The sequence below is a fragment of the Vigna umbellata genome, chromosome 3 (assembly GCF_029865625.1).
Source record: "Vigna umbellata cultivar VRB3 chromosome 3, Vumbellata_1.0, whole genome shotgun sequence".
NCBI classification, from domain to species: domain Eukaryota; kingdom Viridiplantae; phylum Streptophyta; class Magnoliopsida; order Fabales; family Fabaceae; genus Vigna; species Vigna umbellata.
Genome location: NC_142167.1, coordinates 28080955 through 28106249, shown reverse-complemented (window position 1 = coordinate 28106249; position 25295 = coordinate 28080955). Strand labels below are relative to the sequence as shown.

At 31.2% G+C, this 25295-nt stretch overlaps 1 protein-coding gene across 2 annotated transcripts; it reads right to left on the bottom strand.

The window, feature by feature from the left end:
• Positions 1–1433: 1433 nt before the first annotated feature.
• LOC124834093 (ERBB-3 BINDING PROTEIN 1-like) lies at positions 1434–6638 on the bottom strand. 2 transcript variants are annotated; one of them, XR_015784978.1, is made up of 11 exons: positions 6461–6638; positions 6191–6317; positions 5945–6029; positions 5681–5830; positions 5424–5577; positions 2611–2826; positions 2396–2532; positions 2211–2302; positions 1943–2122; positions 1644–1794; positions 1434–1540 (listed from the first exon to the last, which is right to left on the bottom strand). XR_015784978.1 is itself a non-coding variant. In XM_047308700.2 (10 exons), exons 2-10 carry the CDS (start codon positions 6279–6281, stop codon positions 1715–1717), a joined length of 1185 nt encoding a protein of 394 aa, XP_047164656.1. In that variant the 5' UTR covers positions 6282–6317; positions 6461–6637; the 3' UTR covers positions 1434–1714. The 2 variants fall into 2 exon arrangements, 1 of the variants encoding a protein (XP_047164656.1); XM_047308700.2 differs by having other exon boundaries at positions 1434–1794; positions 6461–6637.
• Positions 6639–25295: the final 18657 nt, after the last annotated feature.

Here is a 25295-nt window from a genome sequence, read left to right as displayed (position 1 = left end):
AATAATGGTATGAGAAAATTCAGATAAATAATTCATCTATTTCTTCGTAACGCTGAGGTATGGTGTCGATAATGTTGTTAATAAGATTCCTCATTTATGATTTATGCTGTATTTATGTCTTGGTGTCTTCGTAACGCTGAGGTATTAGAAATTCACCTCTATATAAAGAGTATATAAACAACTAACATTTGGTGACTAGATGTTTTGGAATAAAGGTTGAGAAAAGTTGTGGGTTTATTTTCTGACATTTTAAAATTATAAAGTTGATTTGAAAGATTTAAAAAAAAATGAAAGAAGTTGTGGATTCTAACAAAACACTAAGAACTAAATTTAAAGTCTAACTCTTACAAAAAGAGATATTTTAATCCTTAACATGTGAAGGGCAAGTAGTAATCTCGAAACAAATGGCTATTGTGAAAATAACATTAGCTTCTTTCTTCATCTATTCAAAATTGTCATTTTATAATGTAGTTTCACACAAATACTTTTCCAAAGGCACACCTAATGATTTATCATTCGAAATTGAATTGTTCAGTAAAAGTGGGATAAACTATAAAATCACTTAACATAACTTACACTCTCGCGGACATATATGGCATATTTTTGTTGAATGTCTCGTAATTTTTAATCATAACAATGTTCTAAAACGAATCTTCAAATACTAAAATATCAAATTTATCAGAATTGCATAATAATTTTAATACGAATTTTCTTTATTTTTCATCAACTTCTTATATAGAGATTATTCCTTTGCTAAATTACATCAATTTTTTAATATTATTCTTCCATAAATTGTCAAAATAACAAATAAATAAAAATATTAATTGACGTTGTTAACATAATGTTCACAATAAATGAAAAATTGAAGGATGACAAACACGTTAACACGATGAATGTAAAAAAATATTTTTTAAGTATATATAATTTATATTACAAATTCTGGATTGCATTTCAATTTCAATTGATCCTTTCTAGAACATTTGTGATCCAAGCCAACAAACATAACCTTTTTCTCCTCTCTAATTTACTTCTTCTTTTATTGTTATATCAATTATAATGCTTTGTTTGGTTTCTAAGAGACTCAGTAAACTGCTTTTCATCAAGGGTCCACAGGGAATTTGGGAACCCCTCAACTCTACCAGTAAAAAATGCCTTAGTTTTTTTCGAAAGTGCATCAATATTAATTGAATTCACAATAATTTTAGTTAACTTCAACATAACCTTTTTAACGTAAATCTATTACTTTCATATTACAATTAATTTAAACAAAACAAAAGATTTGGAAATTACCGGGAAGGTTTGAAAAGAACACCAACACGTACCAAAGTTGGTGGAAGATGATTTCTCTAGCTCCTTGTTATAAAAAACCTGTTCTGCTATTTTCAATCTAGTCCAGCCTAGAAACATGCATCTAAAAAGCTGCAACTTTGGAATACCGGAATAAAATTTTCTCACAAACAAAAAGTTTCAAAACTGGACTGATTATAGAAATCAGCTCGAAACATATTCTTTTCAAACCGGTTCAGAAACAGTCCCACGCCTATAACAAAAATGTTCAAAGGTAAAATTACAGTTAGAATTAATGTCAGAATACTATACTAAAATTCATATCCAAGAAAAATACAATTTGGTGAACAATGTACCAAATTTGAAAAAGGAGGCTCGAAAATGAAATGAAAATCTTCTTTCATTTTTTCTGGAGGACTGGGATAACTCAATCTTGAGGAGTAGCCCCGTTTGTTGAGTCCATAGGCTCAGCTTCAACTGACTCATCTACCTTGTCCCCTTTCTTACCTGTGCAAACAACCGAGCACTCTTATTTGTTGAGCCATTCAAAACAAGGAACATTAAAACCTTAGAAAGGTAAATTTTCTGTTCAATAACATAAAAACAGGAGGCAAAACAACGTATAATAGAACAGCAACATGCCCTTCCCACCTACCTTTTTTCTTCTTTCCACCACCTTTCTTCTTTGTTTTCGTGCCCAAGGCTAGCCAGGCCTTGATATCAGGATCATCAATTGATTTTGTAGGCTGCATTTCTTGGAGTGGATGAGATGTGACTCGATCAGACCCATTTGGCATTAACAAGACTGTGAATTTGATGTGTGCGACATAATCACCTAAAAAACAAACAAAATAATGCATGGCAAGGCTTAAATAAATGACAACTTGGTTATTTAGTTATGGTACTAGCCAAAGGAATTTTACCAGGCTTTTCGTGCAGAACAGGATATGGCTGCAAGAGTTCATGGTTGACACATTCAACTAAACCCAGACGAGCTCTTTTCTCTTCCAAAGCTCTATTAAAATACAAATGAACTTTTAAGACAAACGAAGAGAATCAGAATTAGAACAACAGAGACAGTATTAAACATTGAAAGTAGCCAGGTTACCTAGCAGAGAATGGCATGATTGGAAACTTTTGACTTATCTCACTAAAAATAAACCTAGAAGCTTTCATCTTCAAATGATAACTCTTGTCAACAGCCCTCTTGTAAATAGTTGTCTGCTTCTCATCCAATAACTTAGGCTACAAGAGAAAAAAAAAATTACTTTATCAAGCATTTGATGTATCTTACTGGGTAACATGTTGATATAGTTATGCTACCTTGCCATCCCCTGTGCTTGTTACTATATCTATAGCATAAACTTCATTCTCCTCAAACTCTGCTTCTTCAACCCTTGTGTCCGGATTAAACAAACTAAGCACAACTTTATTCCCATCAATAACAAACTGCTTCATTTGGTGACTAAGAACACCTTCAACAATTTTACAGTCATAGGCAGCAGCAACCTTTTGAATTGCTTCAGTAACATCCTTGTTCTGTAAAAAATGAAGATCATTGATGTGCTCACATTAATTTCAATATTTTGCTAGTTAAAATAGCCAATAATTCTCACAATAATAGGAAATCAGTATTCCAAGCTTACTTTAAACTAGGCAACAGGGAGAAGAGGAAATCAATATCCTTTTAATCATTATAGTAAAGTTTTCCTTAGTCTAAAGGTTTTTATAAATGGTATGCATTTAATCCACACAAAACTGTTGCGCACTTTTATAGTTCTGCAATAGAAGTGAAAAGTATTGGTTTTAAAAGAGACTTATGTTGGCCATAATAGACAAGAGAACTGACTACTTAAACGAGCACAAGTGTGAAACCATTTTTAGCCAACTCTAATATCAGCAACAGGGAAAAGAGGAAGCCAATATGGTACTGATCACCTCGACAAAGTTGCCTTTAGTATAGTTTTAAACATTTGCAACAAATACACACAGAAATGACTAAAAAGAGAGGCAAATAATAGTTACATTGAAAACGTATACTGTAGGATTACACTCAGGTAAAAGATAAGTAATGGTTTTAACAGAATTATGTTGGCTACAAAGTGTGCTGACTATATAAATCAGCACAACTATAAAACTATTTTCAGCCAATTCTAGTATCAGCAACAGGGAAAAGAGGAAACCAATATGGTAATGATCACCTCGGCAAAGTTGCCTTTAGAATAGTTTTAAACATTTGCAACAAATACACACAGAAATGACTAAAAAGAGAGGCAAATAATAGTTACATTGAAAAAGTATACTATAAGATTACACTCAGGTAAAAGATACGTAATGGTTTTAACAGAATTATGTTGGCTACAAAGTGTGCTGACTATATAAATCAGCACAACTATAAAACTATTTTCAGCCAATTCTAGTATCAGCAACAGGGAAAAGAGGAAACCAATATGGTAATGATCACCTCGGCAAAGTTGCCTTAATTATACACATTTGATACAAATATCAAAATCAGAGCATAGACTGGAAAGGCTAAAAAGCGAAGCAAACTACAGTAACATCATCAGAAAATATATTAAGGGATGATCAGACAAGTAAAGAATAAGTAATGTATGTTGGCTTATAATAAACAAGTGCACTGACGGTATAGATCAGCACAACCATGAAACAATTTTCAGCCAATTCTAGTATCAGAAACAGGGAAAAGAAGAAACCAATATGGAACCGATCACCTCAGCAAAGTTGCCTTTAATATAACCTTAAAAACTTTATACAAATATCAGAATGTAAGCAAAGATTGTCAAGTCTAAAAAGAGAGGCATATAGCAGTAACATGTTACGTATATGGAATACATACAAGTAAAGAACAAGTACTAAGTAATGAATTTAGTACATAGTATGTTGGCTATACTAGACAAGCGCACGGACTGAATACATCAGTACAGCCATGAAAAAAATTTAGCCAATTCTAGTATCAGCAACAGGGAAAAGAGGAAACCAATATGGTACTGATTGCCTCGGCAAAGTTGCTTTTGTTATAATTAATTTGCTACAAATGTTAAATTCCACATATACAGTCATGAATCTAAATAAAGAGACAATTACAGTACTGTTAGAAGTATATGAAGAGATTATGAGGTAAAGGATACCGCAAACCTTTAATATATAATCATAGTCAACAACCAAAAATGCCCCCAAAAACTTGAGAAAAAGTCATATTACACGTAAAAATGAAACAACCCTCATGGTACATACTATTTCCCAGTGGACTAGACATTCAAAATGTAAATAGTGGCCATCAATCAGGCATATATAGAATAGAGAACGAACGATTCTCTCTATCAGTGTAACTATGACAAAAAGAGGCATCATTGGAGTTAAACCATAGCCTATGATTTCTTCATCATGTAGAGATCAGTTCATAAATTCACAATCCAATGTTATTATGGATCATAACAAGATAGTTGTACAGCGGATTTGGAAAGAAAAATCAAATTTATAGTTTTTGCAAAATTCATCAGAATAAAAATTAATTTATAAGGCAAACAAGTATTTGACGACAGTGCATGATAACATTCAACAAGAAGATAAAATAACACAATGGAATAGAAAATCAACAATTCTCTGTCAGTGTAACTATGACAGAAACAGGCTTCATTGGAGTTCATCCATAGCCTATGATTTCTTCATCATACAGAGAAAACTTGATCAAATTACAATATAACATAAACCACGTTAGGATAATTTTAAGAGAACATGGTAAACTGGAAAGAAATCAGAGAGATATAAACCAATTTCAATCAGAACAAAATTAAATCAAGTCTTTGGAAGAAAAAACATAAATGACCTCTATCAGTGTAACTATGACAATTAAGCTTCATCGGAGCTAGTCCATAGCTCAAGACAGTTTGCATCATTTAGAGATCAAAATCAACAAGGCACATAACAGAGCAATGAAATTCCTTCAAATAATACACATGAACCAAACAAATTTCTCTCCAACTTTAATGCTAACATGACACTTGAATTTACAACCATCAACGACAGGCACACTCAAGAAAGGCAATATGTAGTAAAATCCAAATCAACTCATTACAAAGATGCAACTACAATAAAAACTAGTTACAATTGATCACCTTCTTTCCTGGCCTGACAAGCCTCAAGGCCACCTCTGCAGCAGTATTTGCAGCGGCAATGACATCTGCTGCCCTTCCTGTGATAGGACCTTCCTGAAGTACATGGGTGTGAGCCACAGCAGCAATGAAACCATCTATATGACAAGCCATATCACTGCACCAACCAAAGAAATAAACATTAACTTCTAAGTAATAACAAAAACCACAGACTCCATTTTCCCTCCACACATCACAAATTCATGATCTGAATATCTTACATTTTCAATATATCACCTTCTTCGAACACTGTCTCATCACTGGCTAGTGGAGAGAAATGGCAGACTACATTGTTTACTGATATACATGTAGGAAAAGCAACTCCTCTCTCAATCTTCCTCTTCACATTCTTGTACACATTTCCAGTTTGCCTAGACAAGGAACAACAACTATTAGCAAAATTCTACAAGTATAAAAAGAAATGAAAAACAAAAAATAAGAGATAACATGTACACAGGTTAAAATAGAAATAAATATAAGCTTACTCTCTAATATATGAATCCCCTTTCTCACAAATATCCACAATCTTAGTCTTAGGTTTACATTCCGAAATAACAAGCTTCAAGGCCTCTGTAAATCGAAGAGGAATACAGAAACAAAACATCAAAATTTAAGAAAAACAGGAAACGTAAGCCGACTTCCCAAAAGAAAATTGTGTCCAATGTAAGCAACACCAAGACCCTAGAAAGAATTTTACAAACCAAAGATATTAAAAAGTGTGAGGAACATACTGTTAACGATCTCAGCAGCTGTCTTGTATTTGGTGACCACTTCGGCAGAAGAAAGATCCAACTCCTTCTCCTCCCTTTCCTCGTCGGACATGGCGGCACAACTCTGTGGCCCCTCTGTATGTAACCACTGGAACACCCAAATAAAACGGGAAAAAACAATAATGAAAACAAAAGATAAATCCAATTGGGTCGTGAAAGAGAATAAAATCGAAGAAAGAACGAATATCCAGATGAAAAGTTGGAAAATTGATTGAATTTGAAGTAACTCACAGTGAAGAGGGTTGAAGATGACAAAGTGCTGAAGAATGAGTGAATAAGGTAAGGGTTTTTGGAATGGAAATGGAAGAGGGGATGTGTTGCTAAGACAAATGGAGGGTGGCTTAGTGGAACTAGGGTTACACCCTGAGGTTGCTTTGGCTTAAATAGGATTTTTCACTTTCATTGCAACAATACAAGCTTCGTTCGAGTAGGGTTTTTCTTACACACTATATATCTTCTATTATTATTTTTTTTATTTGTCTATAATAATTAACAACAAATACATTGTTCTACTTATTTATTTTATTGATATATTTTCTAAATTTTCTTACGGTTTCATTTTGAAATTATAATTGCTTATTTATTTATCTATAATTTATAATATAAAAAATAAAGATGATATATTTTTCTAACTATTTTTTTTCCTGACCTTCTTACTTCCATTTTACCTTTAATAAATAAAAATTATGTTTTAACTTATTTTTTTTTGTACAAGTTTTCTTAGTATTTTACTCATTTTCTTTTACTTATTAAAATAAGTTTATAATAATTAACGGAGATTTAATTGTTTTTTAAATATATCTTCTTATTATTTTATCTTTAAACTTAAAATATTTAGTGCTATCCAAACGGACACTCAGCCCGATCCACCACAGGTTGATTACTTAGTGAACTAACCTAACTCGGTTCATTTATTAGCGAGTTAAAAAAATTTGAACTTGGTCTGACCCACCACAGGTTGGTGGGTCAACGGTTGGTTCACTGGCTCACTCAATTATATTTTTTTTAATAAAAAATACAATTTTTTTGTAATTCAAATTTAATAAAATTTAAGTTTAAAATAATTTAAACTCCAAAGACAATTCAAAATATAAAAAAAAAGTAACATACAACTCAAATGTAATCCAAAAACAAACTCAAAAAACGAATAAATAAGTTTATAATATTGATAATTTTGTTTTACTTATCCATTTATAAGATTGGAGTCTTAAATGGTTAATTTATAATATTTTTCTCTCTTGAAATATTTTTTTCTTTATTCTCCTTTACAATACAATAAGAAAAATGTTAACAAATAATATTGAAACACAAAATAATTAATAATTAAATTAAACTAGGTGGGTTGATGAGCCAACACGGGTGAGTCGGGTTTTAAGTGGGTCGGGTTAAAAATTAACTTGTATAAGAAAATTTCATTATTTTCAAACCCAGCCTAGCCCGAACTCATGGTGGGCCAAGTTGACCCACGGATTCTAACCAATTTTGACAGCACTAACAGTAACTATCTTCTATAATTTTTTATGTTGATGGTAAGATATGGGAAATTAATTATTATATGCATAAGTTAGTTATAAGAATATTTGAAAAAAGGTTTTTTAGTATCATGTGATTAATTAGTTAGAGTTTATCGTAGTGGTGTGAAAGTCTTGTATGTAAGTGATATGTGGTTTGAAACATAAATCATTTGCATTAAAAATGAAAATATGCTACATGTGAAATGAAATAACTTAGAAGGATATTAGTTGGTAATATAATCAAACAAAATGAGTTGGTGTAGTGGTATGTGTTGTGTGCATGTGGTAATGGCGCGAGGGCCTGACTTTAAACCTTATTGAAGCCAAAACTGTAGTTTTGCTTTTGGGTTGAAACAAAATCGCGAGAGTGAAGTAAGAATTCATTCTCTTCTTCAACCTTTGAAACCTAAAACCCTGTCATTCTCTCATCTTTTTCTTTTTCTTCAAAACTCATAAATTCTAGGACAAATGTAGGGGAGGGGAAGGGGGGAGGGGGGAGGGTGTGTGTGTGTTGAGAAAGAGTGCGAGCATTCAATGCTCGAGTGAGAAACAGAAAGGTGAGTAGAAGGCACCGAGAGAATAAGTTTTGTGAGGCAAAGGGTGAACGCGAGAGCTGGAGAGCAAGAGAAGCGAAGGTTGGAATCGAGAGTTGTCGCGAGGATTTCAGACAAGGTATGAGGAGTTAACGCTTTGTGTGTTTGATTAGTTTATTGATATATGATAATTGTGCATCCTTTGTACTTATGTGCTCGTATGAATCTTCTCATTGATATAGATGTATTGATAAACATCAATGATATTTTCAATGAAATAAGTATAATGTGTTATTATTCCAATTGAATTCGAGTTAGAGTGTGTCTCGATGATGATATAATTTTGTTATATTGTTGTGGTTCTGGAGGCCGCTTATAAAATTAGGTCAAGAATAGGAATTAAACATGTCATGACTTATATCATTAGTCTGTCAAAATTGAAAAACTGAAAGGCCTAATCTAAAATACAAATAATCATGTATTTAACATGTCATGCTTGGTTGAATGGCCTTGGCATGGAGAAGTAAGCAGTGCGGTGATGGGTATGGACTCTTGGTTCCTAAGTTTGTTTGTTTTTTTAACTATAAAGTGATTTAAGACCTTTAGTGGTGGAGCATATGATGTCTATTATAGTAAGGGGTGTTAACCTGTTATTAATTATTGTAAAATAGTACATGATGTTTGTTTTTGCTATGGTTATGTTGTTACTAAATTGTTTGTGGTTATTTCAAATGTTTAAATGATTTTCTTAGAGGATGTTTGATGCCTTTATTTATTTGATGAACTTTCACTATAATCATAAATGTCATTGTGAGTGCTTTGTCTTGAGGGCATGAGTCATGGTATGAAAAGATGATAAACCAAATGCTATATTTGTATGAATAGCAACTAATATGCTGGTTGATATAAAGATTATCCGAGCTTTCGATGGTCTTTATTGTGTTACTCTTCTTGTTTGCTTTGGCCAACATTGTGGCGATGGAGATGTGTAAATTTTAGGTATTTATGCCCTTTTAATCGTGAAACTCGATTTAGAAGCAACAACAACAAACACGTTAAACATTTTTATTTATAAGTTCTTTATATCTTTGGTGTAGTTCTCAGTTATGTTGTGTTTAAATTATATGAGAAATTAACTTGTTTGCTGGTTGGGTAAAGAACTAATATTCTTAACTGGTTGAAGAGTTATTTCCTTGTTGAATTACGTGGTTGTAGTGCATTATAAGTATGGTAACATGTCACTAGTTTAGCCATTTTTTGGTGAACAGGATTGTTGTCGTGGAGTATGGAAGATAACATACGATTGTAGAGATTGTTGATATTGGCATCTGTTGCGTTTAGACGGCAAACTTGTGTAATGATTGTAGGTATAGGCATGATTCCTTCAGACGGAAAGTATGGTTTGGAATTGGGTTGATCATTATAGTTTTACTACTTATTGACTTTGGTTAATGTGATAGGTTTATAGTATTGACTAGATGATTGAGAACAATATGTCGTATTGATGTTTTGATGTTTTTTCTTTCATTAGCTCACCCATATTTGTTTGTGTGTGGCGATGTTCGTATAACGTTTGTGTTATATAGGATGCAGATATTTCAGGAGTTGTGTAGACGTTGAAAGATGAGGAAAACTAATGTTGGACTTTTGTAGGAGTTGTATTTTTTCTGAAAAAGGTTTTATAGATTTATGTATTTTCAAACAATTTAACTTGAATATTTAGGTTGTAAATACTAATTGTATTCAATTTATTTGAAAAATTATTCTTAATTGCAAAAAATTTAATTTTCTAGACCTAATATTGCTTATGCAGTAGGTAGACTGAGTAGGTACACTTAATGTCCAAATTATAAACATTATGATGCACTTATAAGTGTTGAGATTGTTGATAGGGAAAGCACAGGTTTAGCTGAACCCACAATCTCAGTGATATCTGTGTCTTTGATGATGACAACACATAGTTAATAAAAACTCATGTGGTTGTACTATGTTACATGTTACATGCTTATATGCTTACTATGTTGTATTTGTTAAAGCGTGTATGTGAACATATTATGTTGATCAATGCATAACATTGTGATTGATATGTGATTTTATCTGTGTATGCATAACATAAGGTTTCAAAAATGAAAACCCACAAGCACTTAAGTTGAACTTTAAAGTGTGACAAAACAACAATTTTAAGTCGATTACATTATTTGTGAAATCGACTAAAATTCGTGTGTTTGCACAAATATTTTTTAAGTGTGTTGTGATGAATTTGTGAAGAAAAGTTTTCAAAAATGTGCTAAGTATTTTTACTTAATCGAATCATGCAATTCACCCCCCTCTTGGTGTGAGAATCTAAGCCTTTCTTTTTTAACATAAGGCTTATGAGATACTTAAGAGATTCAATGGATTATGATATTGAATAGGGTTTCACATTATACTAGAAGGCTACAATGATGCTAACTGGATCTTATATTTGGATGAGACAAAATCCACTAATGGTTATGTATTCACAATTGGGGTTATGAGATTACATGAAGATCAACCAAACAAACAATTATTGCTAGATCAACAACAGAATATGAGTTTGTTTCTTTTGAGATGGTTGGTAGTGAGGCTAAGTGGTTGAAAAACTTCTTAGCAAATATTCCACCAAGAATGAAATCGACTTCATTTGTGTCAATACACTATGATTATCAATCGGTAATAGGTATAATTAAAACAAATTACAATGGAAAAACAGACATATATAATTAAGACATAATTTGGTGATGCAACTACTAAAGAGTTGAACTATTTCCATTGATTATGTGAAGCCAGAACAGAATATAGCAGATCCTTTGATAAAACCCTTGGGAAAAAAATATGATCTTAGAAACATCGAATGGAATGGGACTTAAGTCACTTGCAAATAAACAAGTAATGGTAACCCAACCTTTGTGATTGGAGATCCCATGAATAAAGTTCATATGGGTAAAAATAAGTCACTTATTAGTTTTGATAGCAATAATTTGATTTTAAATCAAATATGTCCATTCCTTTATGTGTGAAAGTGCTAGAGACTGCATTATTAAAAGGTTAAACTTTGTAATTAAAATTCTATGTGGTGACAGAATTTTAGTTTAAACAAAGGTTTCAATGATCTTCATCTCTCTTACAGGTGGTGTATGATTTGTAGTATACACTTGATTAAATCACCTATATGAGTATCAAGTGGGGTCGCTTCCATGAGATCTTGGCATCATCTTTAGAGCACTCATGAATACCGGGCACGCACATGACCTAGTAATCACTGAGGCAAGGTCTTCAAGTCTATATGATCAATTCTTACAAAAGAATAAATTAATTTCTATAATTATCTCTAGTTTGCGTGTTTTCCATGCATATGAGTATTGTTATGTCGCATGTGTCATATAAGTTTTCTATAAGACTCTTTGTTGATTAGTGGTGCTAACAATATGTCCTAATCATGATTTTGTGGTTTGTAGAAACAGATAGAGTTCCTTGAGCTAAGGGAGTCACTCTAGGTACAATAGAGTAATTTGAGCTTCTAACAGGTAAGGGAAGTTAACTACCATATTTTAAAGTCATTGATATGTTTCTAGTCTATTATGTATGTTGAATTTAATATGAATATATCGTTTTTTATGGAAATTTTGTTTAAATGGCTTGTTGAGTGATGAAGTTTCTGTTTGGAATTTGTTAAAAGCATGTGCTTAAATCTGTTGGTTCAAAATGATTGTGTATTTATTGAATTGATTAGTTTGGTGTTAAGTTGATAAACTAAGTTTACAGTCATTTGAGTAAATTGGTATTCCCTTGGACATTAAAACACGTATTTGGATCAATCCCTAAGTTAAGAATATCAACTTGGTCATTTAATTTGGTACATGGATCATCATATCATAGTTTGAGAAGATGCAAATTTTCTAATATGGCACTAAGTGCTTGTTTCACCACTAAGAAGACCAAAATGTGAATGGTCTGGTGCTAAGTGGTGACAAGACACCATTGAGTGCCAGTGACCACTGCAAGTCTGAAGCTAATTTTTGTCTTTTGCCACCGAGCGCTCTCTTTTGCGAGAATTTTTGCGTTGAGCTTTAATTTAAGTGCTAATGTGTTGTTTTATGATATTTCTAACCATTACTTATATGAAATGTTTTTCTATGAATGTTATGTATGTTATGTATGTTTAGTGTAAAGTTTGTGATGCTTTATGAACTATATTATGACTGTATGTATGTATCAAGTATGTTGTGAAAAAACTTTCAAGGAGAAGTTTCTTATGTGGTTTTAAGTTACGTATATAATTATGTAAGGATTCTATATTGGGGTTATCTCGACACTCTAATGACAATCCAATCTCAAGTAGGGAAGGATGTGGTATTTGTTGAGAGAAGCAAAAGGTCATAGTCTAGGGGCTTTACGTTAATAGACTAACCTTGTGTGTCATAGGGTGAAACCCATTAACAATGACTCTATAGAGCAGTAGAGATCATCACCACAAATGCATAATCTGCCAGAGTTTAACATTAATACATGTATTTTGATAGTCAAGTCTAGAGTTAATAGACTAACTTTGTGTGTCATAGGGTGAAACCCATTAACAATGACTCTATAGAGCAGTAGAGATCATCAACACAAATGCATAATCTGCCAGAGTTTGACATTAATACGTGTATTTTGATAGTCAAGTCTAGAGTTAATGTTTGTACACTTAGGATTTGTATGATTTACTTGTGTTTAATTTTATATTCATAACTCAACTATATGTATGTTTCTTTGATAAAAAAAAGTTATCCTCCTATCTTTGTTTATGTATTGACTTATTTTCTTATTTGTTATGAACACCTTAATGGTGTGAGCAAATGAGTTTGTTGAGTAGGTACTAAGTGGTGATGAAATTGAGACGTAGAGGAGGACTTTAATTTTTTTGTATATTTGTTTTTATGGAAAACTCTAGTTTTCCACTTGTTGATTAATGTAAAAGAACTATCATTAGCGTAGGATCTTGTATATATACTTTGGTGCTATAGTTATGTTTTGATAACTATAATAATATTTTATATATCATCTTTTTTAAGTTAACTGCTATCTTCTTATTGAATTCGTGATGTTTATGTAATAATGTTAAAAATACAATGAGATATTTCATTGTTAATATCATTAATACCAATAATTATTATTTTATTATTATTACATTATAATTGTTATTATTTGATATTAGTAGTGTTATTATCTATATTATTATTACAATTAGTAACAATATATAGTTATTATTATATTATTATTATTAACAAATAATTGGTATACGATAACTTTTCAAACAACACCAACAAAACATAAGTAAAATAATTTCATTTAATATAATATTCAATTAAAATGTATAATTCTAAATTTTAGTCATATCACTTCACAGTCACTAATATATTATTATTGTCATTTTTATACAATACCAACCAACAAATTCATATATAAATGTTAATTTTTAACTTTAAATTTTTTATTAAAAAAATAATATTTGATTCCATACGTTAATATCTTTTAATATATCTTTGTTTGTTTATATTAAGTACTTTTATTTAAAAAAATTAATATTAACAACTTCATGTTATTTTTATTTTATATCAGTTCCTATTTCACAGTATATCTATATTTTATTTTATTAACAACGTGTGTATATCTATTTCATTTTTAATATAATATATAGCTCAATTTTAATTATAATATTGTTTTGTAAATTTTTTAATTGCTATATTATTATATAACTTATTTAAATAAATAAATTATTTACATTATTTTTTTTAATCTTAAAAAAATTCTATTTATAAAGATAATCTTAAAATAACATATTGGATAATATAAAAAAATAAAATCATTTTTCAACAAACATAAATTAGTACTAATAATATAAGTAATGTCTAAGCATAATTTTTTCCAATGACATGACAACTATATATTACATATATACAATACGGAAAACTAATTTCAAACTTAACTATTATAAATAAAAATACATGTTTAAACACTGCGGTATTATTTTTATTATTACTTATATTGTTACTACTATTATTTTTTACTAATAATACTATTATTAGTATAATATATTACTACTATTAATGATAATGAAAAGATACTTCTCATTAATAATTTCATATATTCCATATTACCAAAATTTAAATGTAATCTTCATAAATATACATCACTATAACAATAGTTATATATTATTTGTTTTAACACAATTTTATATAAAAACAAAAAACGAACCGTGTCGTATGCACGGATCTAAAGATCAGAGAATATTAAAATAAAAAGGTTTTAAAGTACCTGAAAGAAATTTCGAACAAAAAAACATAAAATGTTCCAAACAAATACACTAATTAAAAACTTCTTAATAATCGTACAAATACAAATTTCCACTTTTAACATATTTTCCTACACCTATCTTAACATGTCAATCTAAATCATGCCTTTCATCACATTCTTTAAGTTAAACTTAATTTTAATTTTAATATATGATTTAATTAAACTTAGTTTTAGAATGACAATTATATTTAAATTAGAACATTTTTAATTCCTCCAGAAGTCATTAAATCAACTCAACTCATTAATTTGTAAAATACATTAATTAAAACATTCTATTATCTATCTATAATTCAACTTAAATACTTTATTTTTACACTATTTATTTTAGGGTACATTTTGTCAGCAAATTTGCAAGAAATGCTTATGTTTGGATCAGGTCATTTACAAGAAAATAAGATTGAATACTTGTAAAGAAAGTTTCATGATTCATTTTTCGAAATCAAATAGAAAGAAGTCATAACAAAATAGAATCAATTCTCACAAAATTAAATCGATTATTGGCTAATAGAATATATTCCCAACCAGAGGAATATGGATCATCACGGAACGCAATATGACAACAAGGAATGACAGAAAAATCTGTATTCATGGATATCTGCGGGTAAAATTCGTTACAGGTATTTAATACCCGCTTGTTAACGGACCGGATTCGGGTATCACATTATCCGTACCCGCGGGTACCCGCTACCCGTTTTAGAAATGAAATCACAATTTTACCATGATAAATTTTCTTACTTTCACTCTATGTTTGTATTCTCTCTGCCTCTGCCGTCAAGTTCTTCAAACCCTAACTTGTTTACAACTTCTTAGTTTCTGATGGAGATCAATGTTTGCCCCTGAAATCCTGAATGCTCACCTTTCTCTTTTCTGAAAGCTGAAATCCAAAAACAAATTAACCATTTTCCCATTGCGGTTCAGAGGAAAGAAAAACTGAACAAACCTTGCAGATGATGAGATTGCCTTCATTATAGGACTCTTGCAAAATCCTGCGAACTGTTTCCTCGAGTTCGGTTCTAGCCTATAAGGAACAGTTGATTTTGCATTCTTATACATTGTTTCTTTCTCTGTTTTATTTTATCTTAGTTTGTTGATGTTGGTTCGAACTTTATTAAATTATTTTATGTTCCAGCTGAAGTAGCGAAGAGGAATTAGTTCCAGCTGAAGTAGCTAGGACAACTCTTTATTTGGTGTGTTGGTCGAGACACAATGAGTATTGGAGCATTGTTTTGTCTACACATGTTGTGTCTGCGGGGTGGATTAAATTGCTTTGTTAATATAATGTTGCTGCAATTACTTTGGTCTGGTTATCTTATGCATTTCATCTGAAGCAACCCACGTGTTTGTGTTATTGACTCAATGAAGAGTATTTTAGCAAAATTCAGTGAAGGTTTTTGAAGCAGTGAAAGCATGTGTTTGCTTTGGAAATATGTTTATCTATAGTTGTTAATGTAAGCATTGGTTCAGTTGCATTCAATGAAATTTATAACCTAGTAACTAGTAAACTGAGTATATGTCAATTTAGTTTCTTGTAGCCTAACTCTTAAAAAGCAAGAGTTCATTAACAAAAAGGATGAACCACAATGTTGGTAGCTTTTTGTTTGTTCCTTTGTCTTCCACACCATTGTATTTTCTTTTAACTTCATACCCCTGTATTTAGTTATCTTGCTTAGTAAAATTCATAATCAATATCCCTACAAATACTTGGAATAAAGGAAAAGGAATATTTAGTTAATTACGATTGTTCAGAACTAAGTATTACAATTTGAAACTAAGTATTACAATCTGGAATAGTCTCTCTCATCTTCTGCATGAGACGAAATATTTAGTTAAACCAATCATAACATCTCTTTCACCAAACCTTGCTCACTTTCTTTTGTTTATGCTAACTAACAAATTTATTCTTTTATTGTAAAGTTTTTTTATTATATTTCTATAAAAACATATTTTTAAAGGGGAGTTTAGCTTCCACAAATATTTCTCCTAGTTCTTCTTGACAAAGTTCTTGGTCAAATCAATAACACAACTTGGTAGATATGAGAAAGCAACAAAAGCTCCCAAATTTGAATACAAAGAACATTAGAAAACTAAATGTAATCAAGAAAGAACAACTAAAGAATTTAAAATTGAGGCTTACATTGTAGTGATGATGATGAGACGTCACTTTTATGAAAAGGGTTAGGCATAATTATATATAGTGAAATGTTATGTGTTTGTTTTGGTTTATGATGTGACAGGGTTATTGAAGTTGGTGTTACAGGGGTTGTCAACGTGGTTTGACATACCTTTTATATAGATAGTCTTATTGTATTTTTTTTTTGTGATCTGCTATAAATATATTGTATGTTTATATAGATAATCTTTTTGTATGCTCAAGAAATTTTTAAAATGCTTTAAGTGATGAATATATTGTATGTTTATATAGATAGTATAAGGATGGGTTTTTTGTAGGACAGGGTTGATATAATATTTTGGTAATATAGAACAGATTTTATTACTTGAGTCTCATTATAAAATAGAATAAGTTACAAAACTAAGTAACTTATGTTGATCAGTTTTTTTTTTTAGTTTTTTAGGATGTCTACCCAAGATACATTTTCTCCTATAGAAGATGGCCAACAAGGACAATTTATAGAACCTAATGTAGGAGATTCAAATCAAAATGATTTTCTGTAGATTGAAATCAAACTGAAAGTTCAATTGCTACTCTTAACTCAAGAAGGTTATTGTTTGGAATCACTTTAAGAGACAAAAGGTAAATGGGAAATGGAGAGCGATGTACAATTATTGTTCCAAAAGTTTTATAGGTTAGGAAAAGCAAGGTACGTCATATTTGAGAAACCATTTCAAGAGTGTCGCAACCAGAATCGCGACGAGACGACGATCCAAAAAAAGAACGGGTTTTGAAAAAGAGATTTGGAGTCGCCACCATAGTTTATTATGAAAAACTACGGAAAAACCATAAAATAATAAGACACGGTCCACGAAAACTATATTCTGGGTTCGGGAGTCGGTTACGCGTAGGGAAGGTGTTAGCACCCTACAACGCCTGCACTAAGGCAGTACATTTAACTAAATGCACGAATATGATGTGGTTTTCAAAATGTTTAACTATTCCCTAAAATAAAATTCTAAACAAAATATATTTTTTAGTTTTTTGGGCCCGACAAGGATTGACCTTGCTCCTACATATTCTCATTCAAAATGAGAAATCAGGGTTACGTAGTTCTTTTGAAACTGTTTAAGAAGTTTGTTTGGAAATTGTTTGAAAATTTGTTTTGAAATGACTTTGGATTTTGGGAAGTGAAAGAGAAGAGGTTTTTAGCACAAGGACGATGCGTGCGATCACACATGTGCCTAAACCTTTAAAACATTTTTATTATTTTTTTAGAAGAGAAGAAGAAAAGGTTCTAACACAAGGACGATGCGTACGATCACACATGTGCCTAAACCTTTAAAACATTTATTATTAAATTTTTTAGAAGAGAAGAAGAAAAGGTTCTAACACAAGGACGATGCGTGCGATCACACATGTGCCTAAACCTTTAAAACATTTTTATTATTTTTTTAGAAGAGAAGAAGAAAAGGTTCTAACACAAGGACGATGCGTACGATCACACATGTGCCTAAACCTTTAAAACATTTATTATTAAATTTTTTAGAAGAGAAGAAGAAAAGGTTCTAACACAAGGACGATGCGTGCGATCACACATGTGTCTAAACCTTTAAAACATGTATTATCATTTTTTTTGGAATAGAAGAGGAAAAGGTTCTAACACAAGGACGATGCGTACGATCACACATGTGCCTAAACCTTTAAAATATATTTTTATCATTTCTTATAAAGTGCATCTTAAAAGTAGATAAATATTTAAAATGGGAACAAAAGAGAGAAGAAGAAAAAAATAAATAAATAAATAACTAAATAAAAATAAAAATAAAAATAAAAATAAAAATAAAATAAAAGGGTAAATAAATAAATAATGAAAATGAAGTACAAAGTAAAAGGATAAAATAAAATAAAAGTAAAATAATAAGTAAATAATATATATGAAAAAAAAGGGTGTGAAGGTGTCAAATAAGAAACAGGGGTGCTTAGACAAAAATGAACTAGGCCAAAGCCCAAGCGGGGAGGGGTGCGAAAATAAGAATAAGGGGGCACAGGGAAGAAATTTTGTTTTTTTATTTTTTTAGTAACAGAATGGGCCTGAGCCCAGACCAAGGGAATGGATAGAGGGTGCGCAGGTGAGAAACGGGGGGTGCGCGAAGGAGAGAAATGTTTTTTATTTTTTAATAGCAAAATGAGCCCAGACCAAGGGAATGGATAAAGGGTGTGCGGGTGAGAAACCGAGGTGCGCGAAGGAGAGAAATGGTTTTTTTTATTACATATGAATATTTTTAAGCTAGATCAGGCCCAAAGGCCCTTTTCACTTCTCAGATTTGGAAAACCTTAGGGGTTCTCACGTCCTAACCCATTTCAGACGTGCACTCCAGAGACTTAAGCTTCTTCCCATGGACGAGAAGCCCTAGAGGCACTCGCCACTCACACTGCCCAGCCTCCTTTCAAACGGCCACCGCGCCACCACCCTCTATCGATCTCGACGTCGGCGGTGACCCCAAGCGCCACCGCCTTCCCCTCTCTCGTCTCCCCTTGAAAAACGGCAACCCAGGAAGGGATTCGTCCTGTCCGCTGGTTCACGCACACAGGCCACTGCTCCTCCGATCCAGCCACCGCGTCACACTGCGCCACCGCTTCCTTGATCTTGTCTGCTCTCTCCGACACCGCCAACCCAGGGAAGGGTTTGTCTCCGCCGCACGTCCAGACCTCCACCCGACTGGCGGCCGCGAGCCGCTGGAGCCGTCTTCGGTCGAAGCGGAATCTCTCCTCTTTCGTCACTCGTCGCGTGCGAGTTGGACACGCCCTCGCCGTCGCCAACGATGCTTGTGTTACTCCATTTTTTCTATTATTTTCTGTTGTAGGTGAAGAATCGGGGGTGAAAGGGAAGTGTAGTAGGGAGTGATGAGCCGGGGGGTGGAGAGTCTTGTAGGAGCATTTTCGGAGGGATTCAATCTGGTGAATGAATCCTGGAATCCATAGCAGGCTGAGAGTTGTGCGTGTGTGAGGGAGGATGACAAAGGTTGGAGTCTCTGTCTTTACCGTGGGCAAAGACTAGAAAAATGAAGATACAGGTTGGGGAATGGTAGATTCCCGTGGCGTGCTTGGTGGGGGAAATTGGTTTCTCCAGAGGTCTCTGTTCAATGAGTATATGGCTACTTTCTCTGACTTTCAGTTCACGCATGTTTCAACTATCGTTAAGTACGCTTGGTGAATGTTGTGGGCATTGAAATGACATTTTGAATGAAGTTTGATTAAGAGATAGTGTCGTGAATGAAACTCACATAACTATGTACGTTGCTAACATCACTCGTACATCTCCCAGTATGCATAAGGAAAACATATATAGAACATATAGACGTGCATGACTAAAGGGTTTGGGTATAAGAAAACTCACCTTCGCAGCTTCAAGATGCTTCTCTCTTTGGGTTCTCCTTTCTCTTATTCTCTTGGATTAAAATTCCTTTTGCTCTCCTCGACCGAACTTCTCTTTCAGTAACCAAAATGATCTTGCAGGCACAGGAAAGTGAAGTTGAGTGGACAGCTAGGTTCACACAACACTCGTTGCTTCTCCTTTCTTCTTTTTTGGTCCGAGGTCTCTCACTCTCTAAGTGATGGTGGTGATCCCTCTCCAATGTGATTATCCTCTTTTCAAAGCTAAGGCCCCCTCCTTTCTGTTGTACACTCTGGGATATCCTCTGGCGCGAGATCTCCTTTGTCTCTTTTCTTTTTTCATGTTTCCATTTTGCAGTTGGCTGATACTTGTTCAAAACTATTTCCTCTTCCATGTATGTCTATTGTTGCCGCTTAAGAATTTTTAGCAAGAAAAACAAGAAACTTTTTCACGCTGCCACCGTATAAACACATTCTAAGCATTCACTACAACTGATGACTTCAGGAGTAGGGAACAGGGTTGACCTTTGAGATTTTACTTTTCCTTTTCTTTAACTTCATTTTTTTATATAAAAAGGTAATCTTTTCTTAAATTAAAAAAAATAAAAATAAAAATAAAACAAATAAAAAGGAAAACGATAAAATAAAATAAAAAGTAAAAGCAAAATACATAACATAAAGCAAAATGGAATAACATAAAATAAAATAAAGATAAATCAAAGAAATAAGATAAAATAAACAAAATAAAAATAAAACCAAATAAAATGAAGTAAAAATAAAAATAAAATAAAATAAAATATAAACAGGAGAGGAAATAAATAAAAACGAAACAAAGAAAAAACAAAGGATAAAAATAATAGAAAAAGGAAAACAAAACAAAACCATTATTTTTTTTAACTTTGTATCAAATTTATCTTTGCCCGTTTATTTTATTTTATTACCTCTTCTTAACTCTAGATATTTTTTAACTATCCGGACGAAATTGGGTATTAACAAAGAGTTGTAAGCTTCGAACAACATGGGACATCAGACAATCATTTTTAAAAACTCATGAAGAAGGTGGTGAAATCGTAGTTGTTGGCAATTATGTGTTTAATCAACAAATAGCTAGAGATGCACTCTGTAAGATGATAATTCTACATGAGTATCCAATGTTAATGGTTGATCACATAGGCTTTAAAGAATTTTGTGTTGTTGTACAACCTCTATTTAAAGTGGTTTCTTGAAACACCTTAAAAAAGGATATTATGAAGGATACAATGCTGAAAAAGAGAAATTGAAATTATTGTTATCAAAGATTCAAAGTCGAGTTGCAATTACAACTGATTTATGGACGGCTAGTAATTAAAATAGAGGCTACATTACTATAACAACTCACTTTATTGATGATTTATGGAGGCTACAAAGTCAACTTGTGACGTAATAATACTATATTATTCTCTATTTTAAGTGTAATTTTTATACTAACATTGTTCTTCTTCACTAAATTAATAAAATATGACTTCCAATTTTAGGTTTATGCATGTGCCTGCTCCTCATACTAGTCAAGTTCTTGCTGAATTGTTGGTTGAATGTTTAATGGATTGAAATCTAGATAGAAAAGTTTCTACTTTGACAGTTGATAATTACACTATAAATGATGCAATGATTGATCGCATTTAAGACAAGATTTCACCTAAGTCTCTTATTTTGGGTGGCCAATTGTTTCACATGTGATGTTGTGCACATATATTGAATTTGATTATGAAGGATGGTTTGTCCATAATTGCTAATGTCGTTGAAAAGGTCAGAGAAAGTGCTAATATTTTGAAAGCTACACCTAAAAGAGAAGAGAAATTTATAGAGACATGTGCTCAATTGAATATTCCATTCATAAGAAAATTAGTTGTTGATTGTAGAACTAGGTGGAATTCTACATTTTTAATGCTTCAAGTAGCCACACAATACAAAGATGTATTCTCACAACGAGAGAGTCAATATAAAGTTTTGCCTAGCGCACATGATTGGGAAATGGCAAATGAAATTTGCCAAAAGTTGGAAATATTTTATGATGTGACACTCTTGTTTTCCGGTACCTCTTATCCAATTGCCAACATTTTCTTTCCAAAGGTATGTGAAATTAAGTTGGCTTTGATGGAATGACTTAACTCTCCCAATTCTATTATTCACCAAATGACTGCATCTATGGTTTTAAAGTTTAACAAGTATTGGAGTGTGTTCAGTGGAGTGATGTCTATAGGTATTGTCTTAGATCACAGGTACAAAATTGATTTGTTGGATTATTTTTTCCCTCATATATATGGCAATGAATCTGTTTGTGAAATTGAAAAGGTGAAGATTCTTTTTAAGGACTTGGCAAAAGAGTATGAAATGTACATGAAAGGTAAGAAGTCACTTTCTTCATGTCAAAATTTGAACATAAATGTAGGCCAAATTGTTGACGTTAGAAAAGATGCTTGGAGGAGAGATTTTGCAAAACATCATATTGCAAAGAAAAATGAACCATCAAATTATATGTTAGAACTTGATTTTTACTTGGAGGAACCGACACTACCGGATTCAGATGAAGAATTTGACATTATAATTTGGTGGAAGACTAATGGATTAAAATATTCAATTTTACAAATGATTGCAAGAGATTTTCTAGCCATTCCTATCTCAACAATTGCTTATGAGTCTTCTTTTAGTACTGGTGGTCGATTTCTTACTCCACATCGGAGTAGATTACACCCAGACACTTTAGAGGCATTGATGTGTGTTCAAGATTGGCTATGGAGTGACATACAAGGTAATTAAATGAACAATTCAACTTACATATTTATATTCATTCAAATGATTGGCTATGACAAATGAATTTATTTTTCTTTTTCAGGTTCTTCAAAATTGAAAGTGGATAACATGAAGCTTAATAAGGAGATAATTGATGATGATATTGCTGATTTTGGTTATAATATTTTAATATGATTTTATTAATAGTGTCAATTTGTCATTGATTAATGACTTTATTTGTATTTATTTGTTTCATAAATTAAGTGGTCAAAATGAAGATGTATGAGAAGAAACATAAATCTTGGAGTGTTATTTTTAGAACAATTATTTTTAAAAGGTTTAATACCCTATTTTGTCCCAAGTTTCGCTCGAAAATGTCAAATTAATCAATCCTTTAAAAAGTGCGTTAATTATGTCCTCACTTAATAAAATTTGCATCAATGAAATCCCTTTCATTAAATCTGTACAAACGACATTAACTATTTTTCTCTCTCTTATATTTTTCTTCTATTTTTTTGTGCAATGTAGCTTTTTGTCAGTTTTTTTTCCTCTTCTACTTTTCTTCTACTTTAAATAATCTCTCCTCCCATATCACTCACGTAGCCCCTTACCTCCCATGCATATTCTTCTTTACTTTCCATGTGAGGTTTCAACATGCTGTTATTTTTTGCAATTATTTTGTATCAAAATGTTGTTTGTCCCTTTCGTACACAAAAATTAATGTGTCCCGTTTATTTTAAATAATAACTTATTTAGTAGATAAATTTTAACTAATAACATTCTTATAATGTTATTATTTTTTTTCTATATTTTAGTTCTTTTATAACTTTAAGATATAATTGTGTATTTTTTTTTCAATTATGAGCTATTTTTAGATTAGAAAAGAAACTACTTTTGTATAATAACCTGGTTATTATTCTTTCTTGAAAAAACACTAGTTATTATATTTAGAGATTTAAGAAAAGAATTTAATTGCTAATCATAGTAATCATGGCTTTAAAAAAAAGAACAACGTAATGAAGCTTATTAAGTTATAATATAGTGTAGAAGAAAAAAAAATTGAAATTATGAGTTAAATTAAAAATATCTTTGATTTTTTATAAATTTTTTGAACTTATATCTGAAGAAAAATGTAAATGTAATTAAGAATATTTTAGGAAATTTTGCTGCAATTAACTCAAGCTTTTTAGTTTTTACTATGAATTTCAATGAGAATATTAATATTGCATATTATTTGTCGAATAATTAAAATAAATATGGCCATTAAAAATGTTATATTTTAGATTATCAGATTTTATTTCAAAAGTATTTTCTTCTGATTTATCTTTAATTGAAACTTAATATTAACAAAAAGTGATGGAAATACAATATGAATTAAATGAAAAGTAATTGGAAGATACTCTATAAATAAAAAGATAGAGTTTAGATTTTATGTTTAATAACCTTCTTTCTTTAATCCCATTCTACAATTTTCTCTTTGCTCACCTTACCCCATTTTATTGGACCAATGAAACTAAAAGGTTATTATGGAGACTAAAAAAAAAATGATTAAAAAAGTTCTATAAAGAATTTATATTAAAATGTATATTAAGGAAAATAGTTAACGCTGTTTGTACGAATTTTATTAAGTGAAGATGATACACTTTTTAAAAGATAAACTAATTTGATATTTTCGAACAGACAAAATAAAGTATTAAACCTTTTTAAAATTATTTGTATTTAGATATATATTTTATTATTATTTTGTATTAATTTGAATTTAAGTTTTAACTTTTATTTACTATCCATTAACTTTACTTAATATATATTTTGAATATTATTTGAATATTTTTGCAATTTAATTTAAATTTCATCAAGGATTTAGGATTTCACATTAGATGGAATAAAAAGTGAAAAGATGGTGAAGTATAACTATGCACGGTAAATTATCTAGTATTTCACATTGCAAGGAACTTTCTCATTTCTTCCACTCTACCAAAAATAATTAATATTTTATAAATGTTTTTTAGAATAGTTCCTCTTCATTTATTAGCCATTTCCATTATACAAATTTAAAAAGCTAACCTTTTTAGTAATGATTATAATTTTACAAGTTTAAATAAGGATATAAATATATAAAATCAGATTTTGAATAAAAAGTGATAACTTCTTGCTTTTTTCTTTTTCATTTTTAACTTAAATGTCTTAGATAACTTCTTTCGACAAGCCTTCCGGTTTGTCAACTTCCCTCCAGGACAATTCTCACCCATTCAACCTAAACTAATCTCAAAAGTTAAGTTATTATTGGAAAACTAGTAAATCGAGGGTTTCACACAAAAAATGGCTAAAAAACCAATTTGAAACTGGTTAGGCTTTAAAAATCAGCCCAAAACTAGTTCAGTTCAGATTCA

What these genes read in the sequence shown, in the direction of transcription:
- LOC124834093 (XM_047308700.2), bottom strand. Translation starts at nt 6,281, where the DNA reads ATGTCCGACGAGGAAAGGGAGGAGAAGGAGTTGGATCTTTCTTCTGCC. An exon ending in ATCATGCCATTCTCTGCTAG is followed by an intron (nt 2,303 to 2,395) that starts GTAACCTGGCTA and finishes GTATTTTAATAG; the next exon opens with AGCTTTGGAAGAGAAAAGAG. An exon ending in TGTTCTGCACGAAAAGCCTG is followed by an intron (nt 2,123 to 2,210) that starts GTAAAATTCCTT and finishes TTTGTTTTTTAG; the next exon opens with GTGATTATGTCGCACACATC.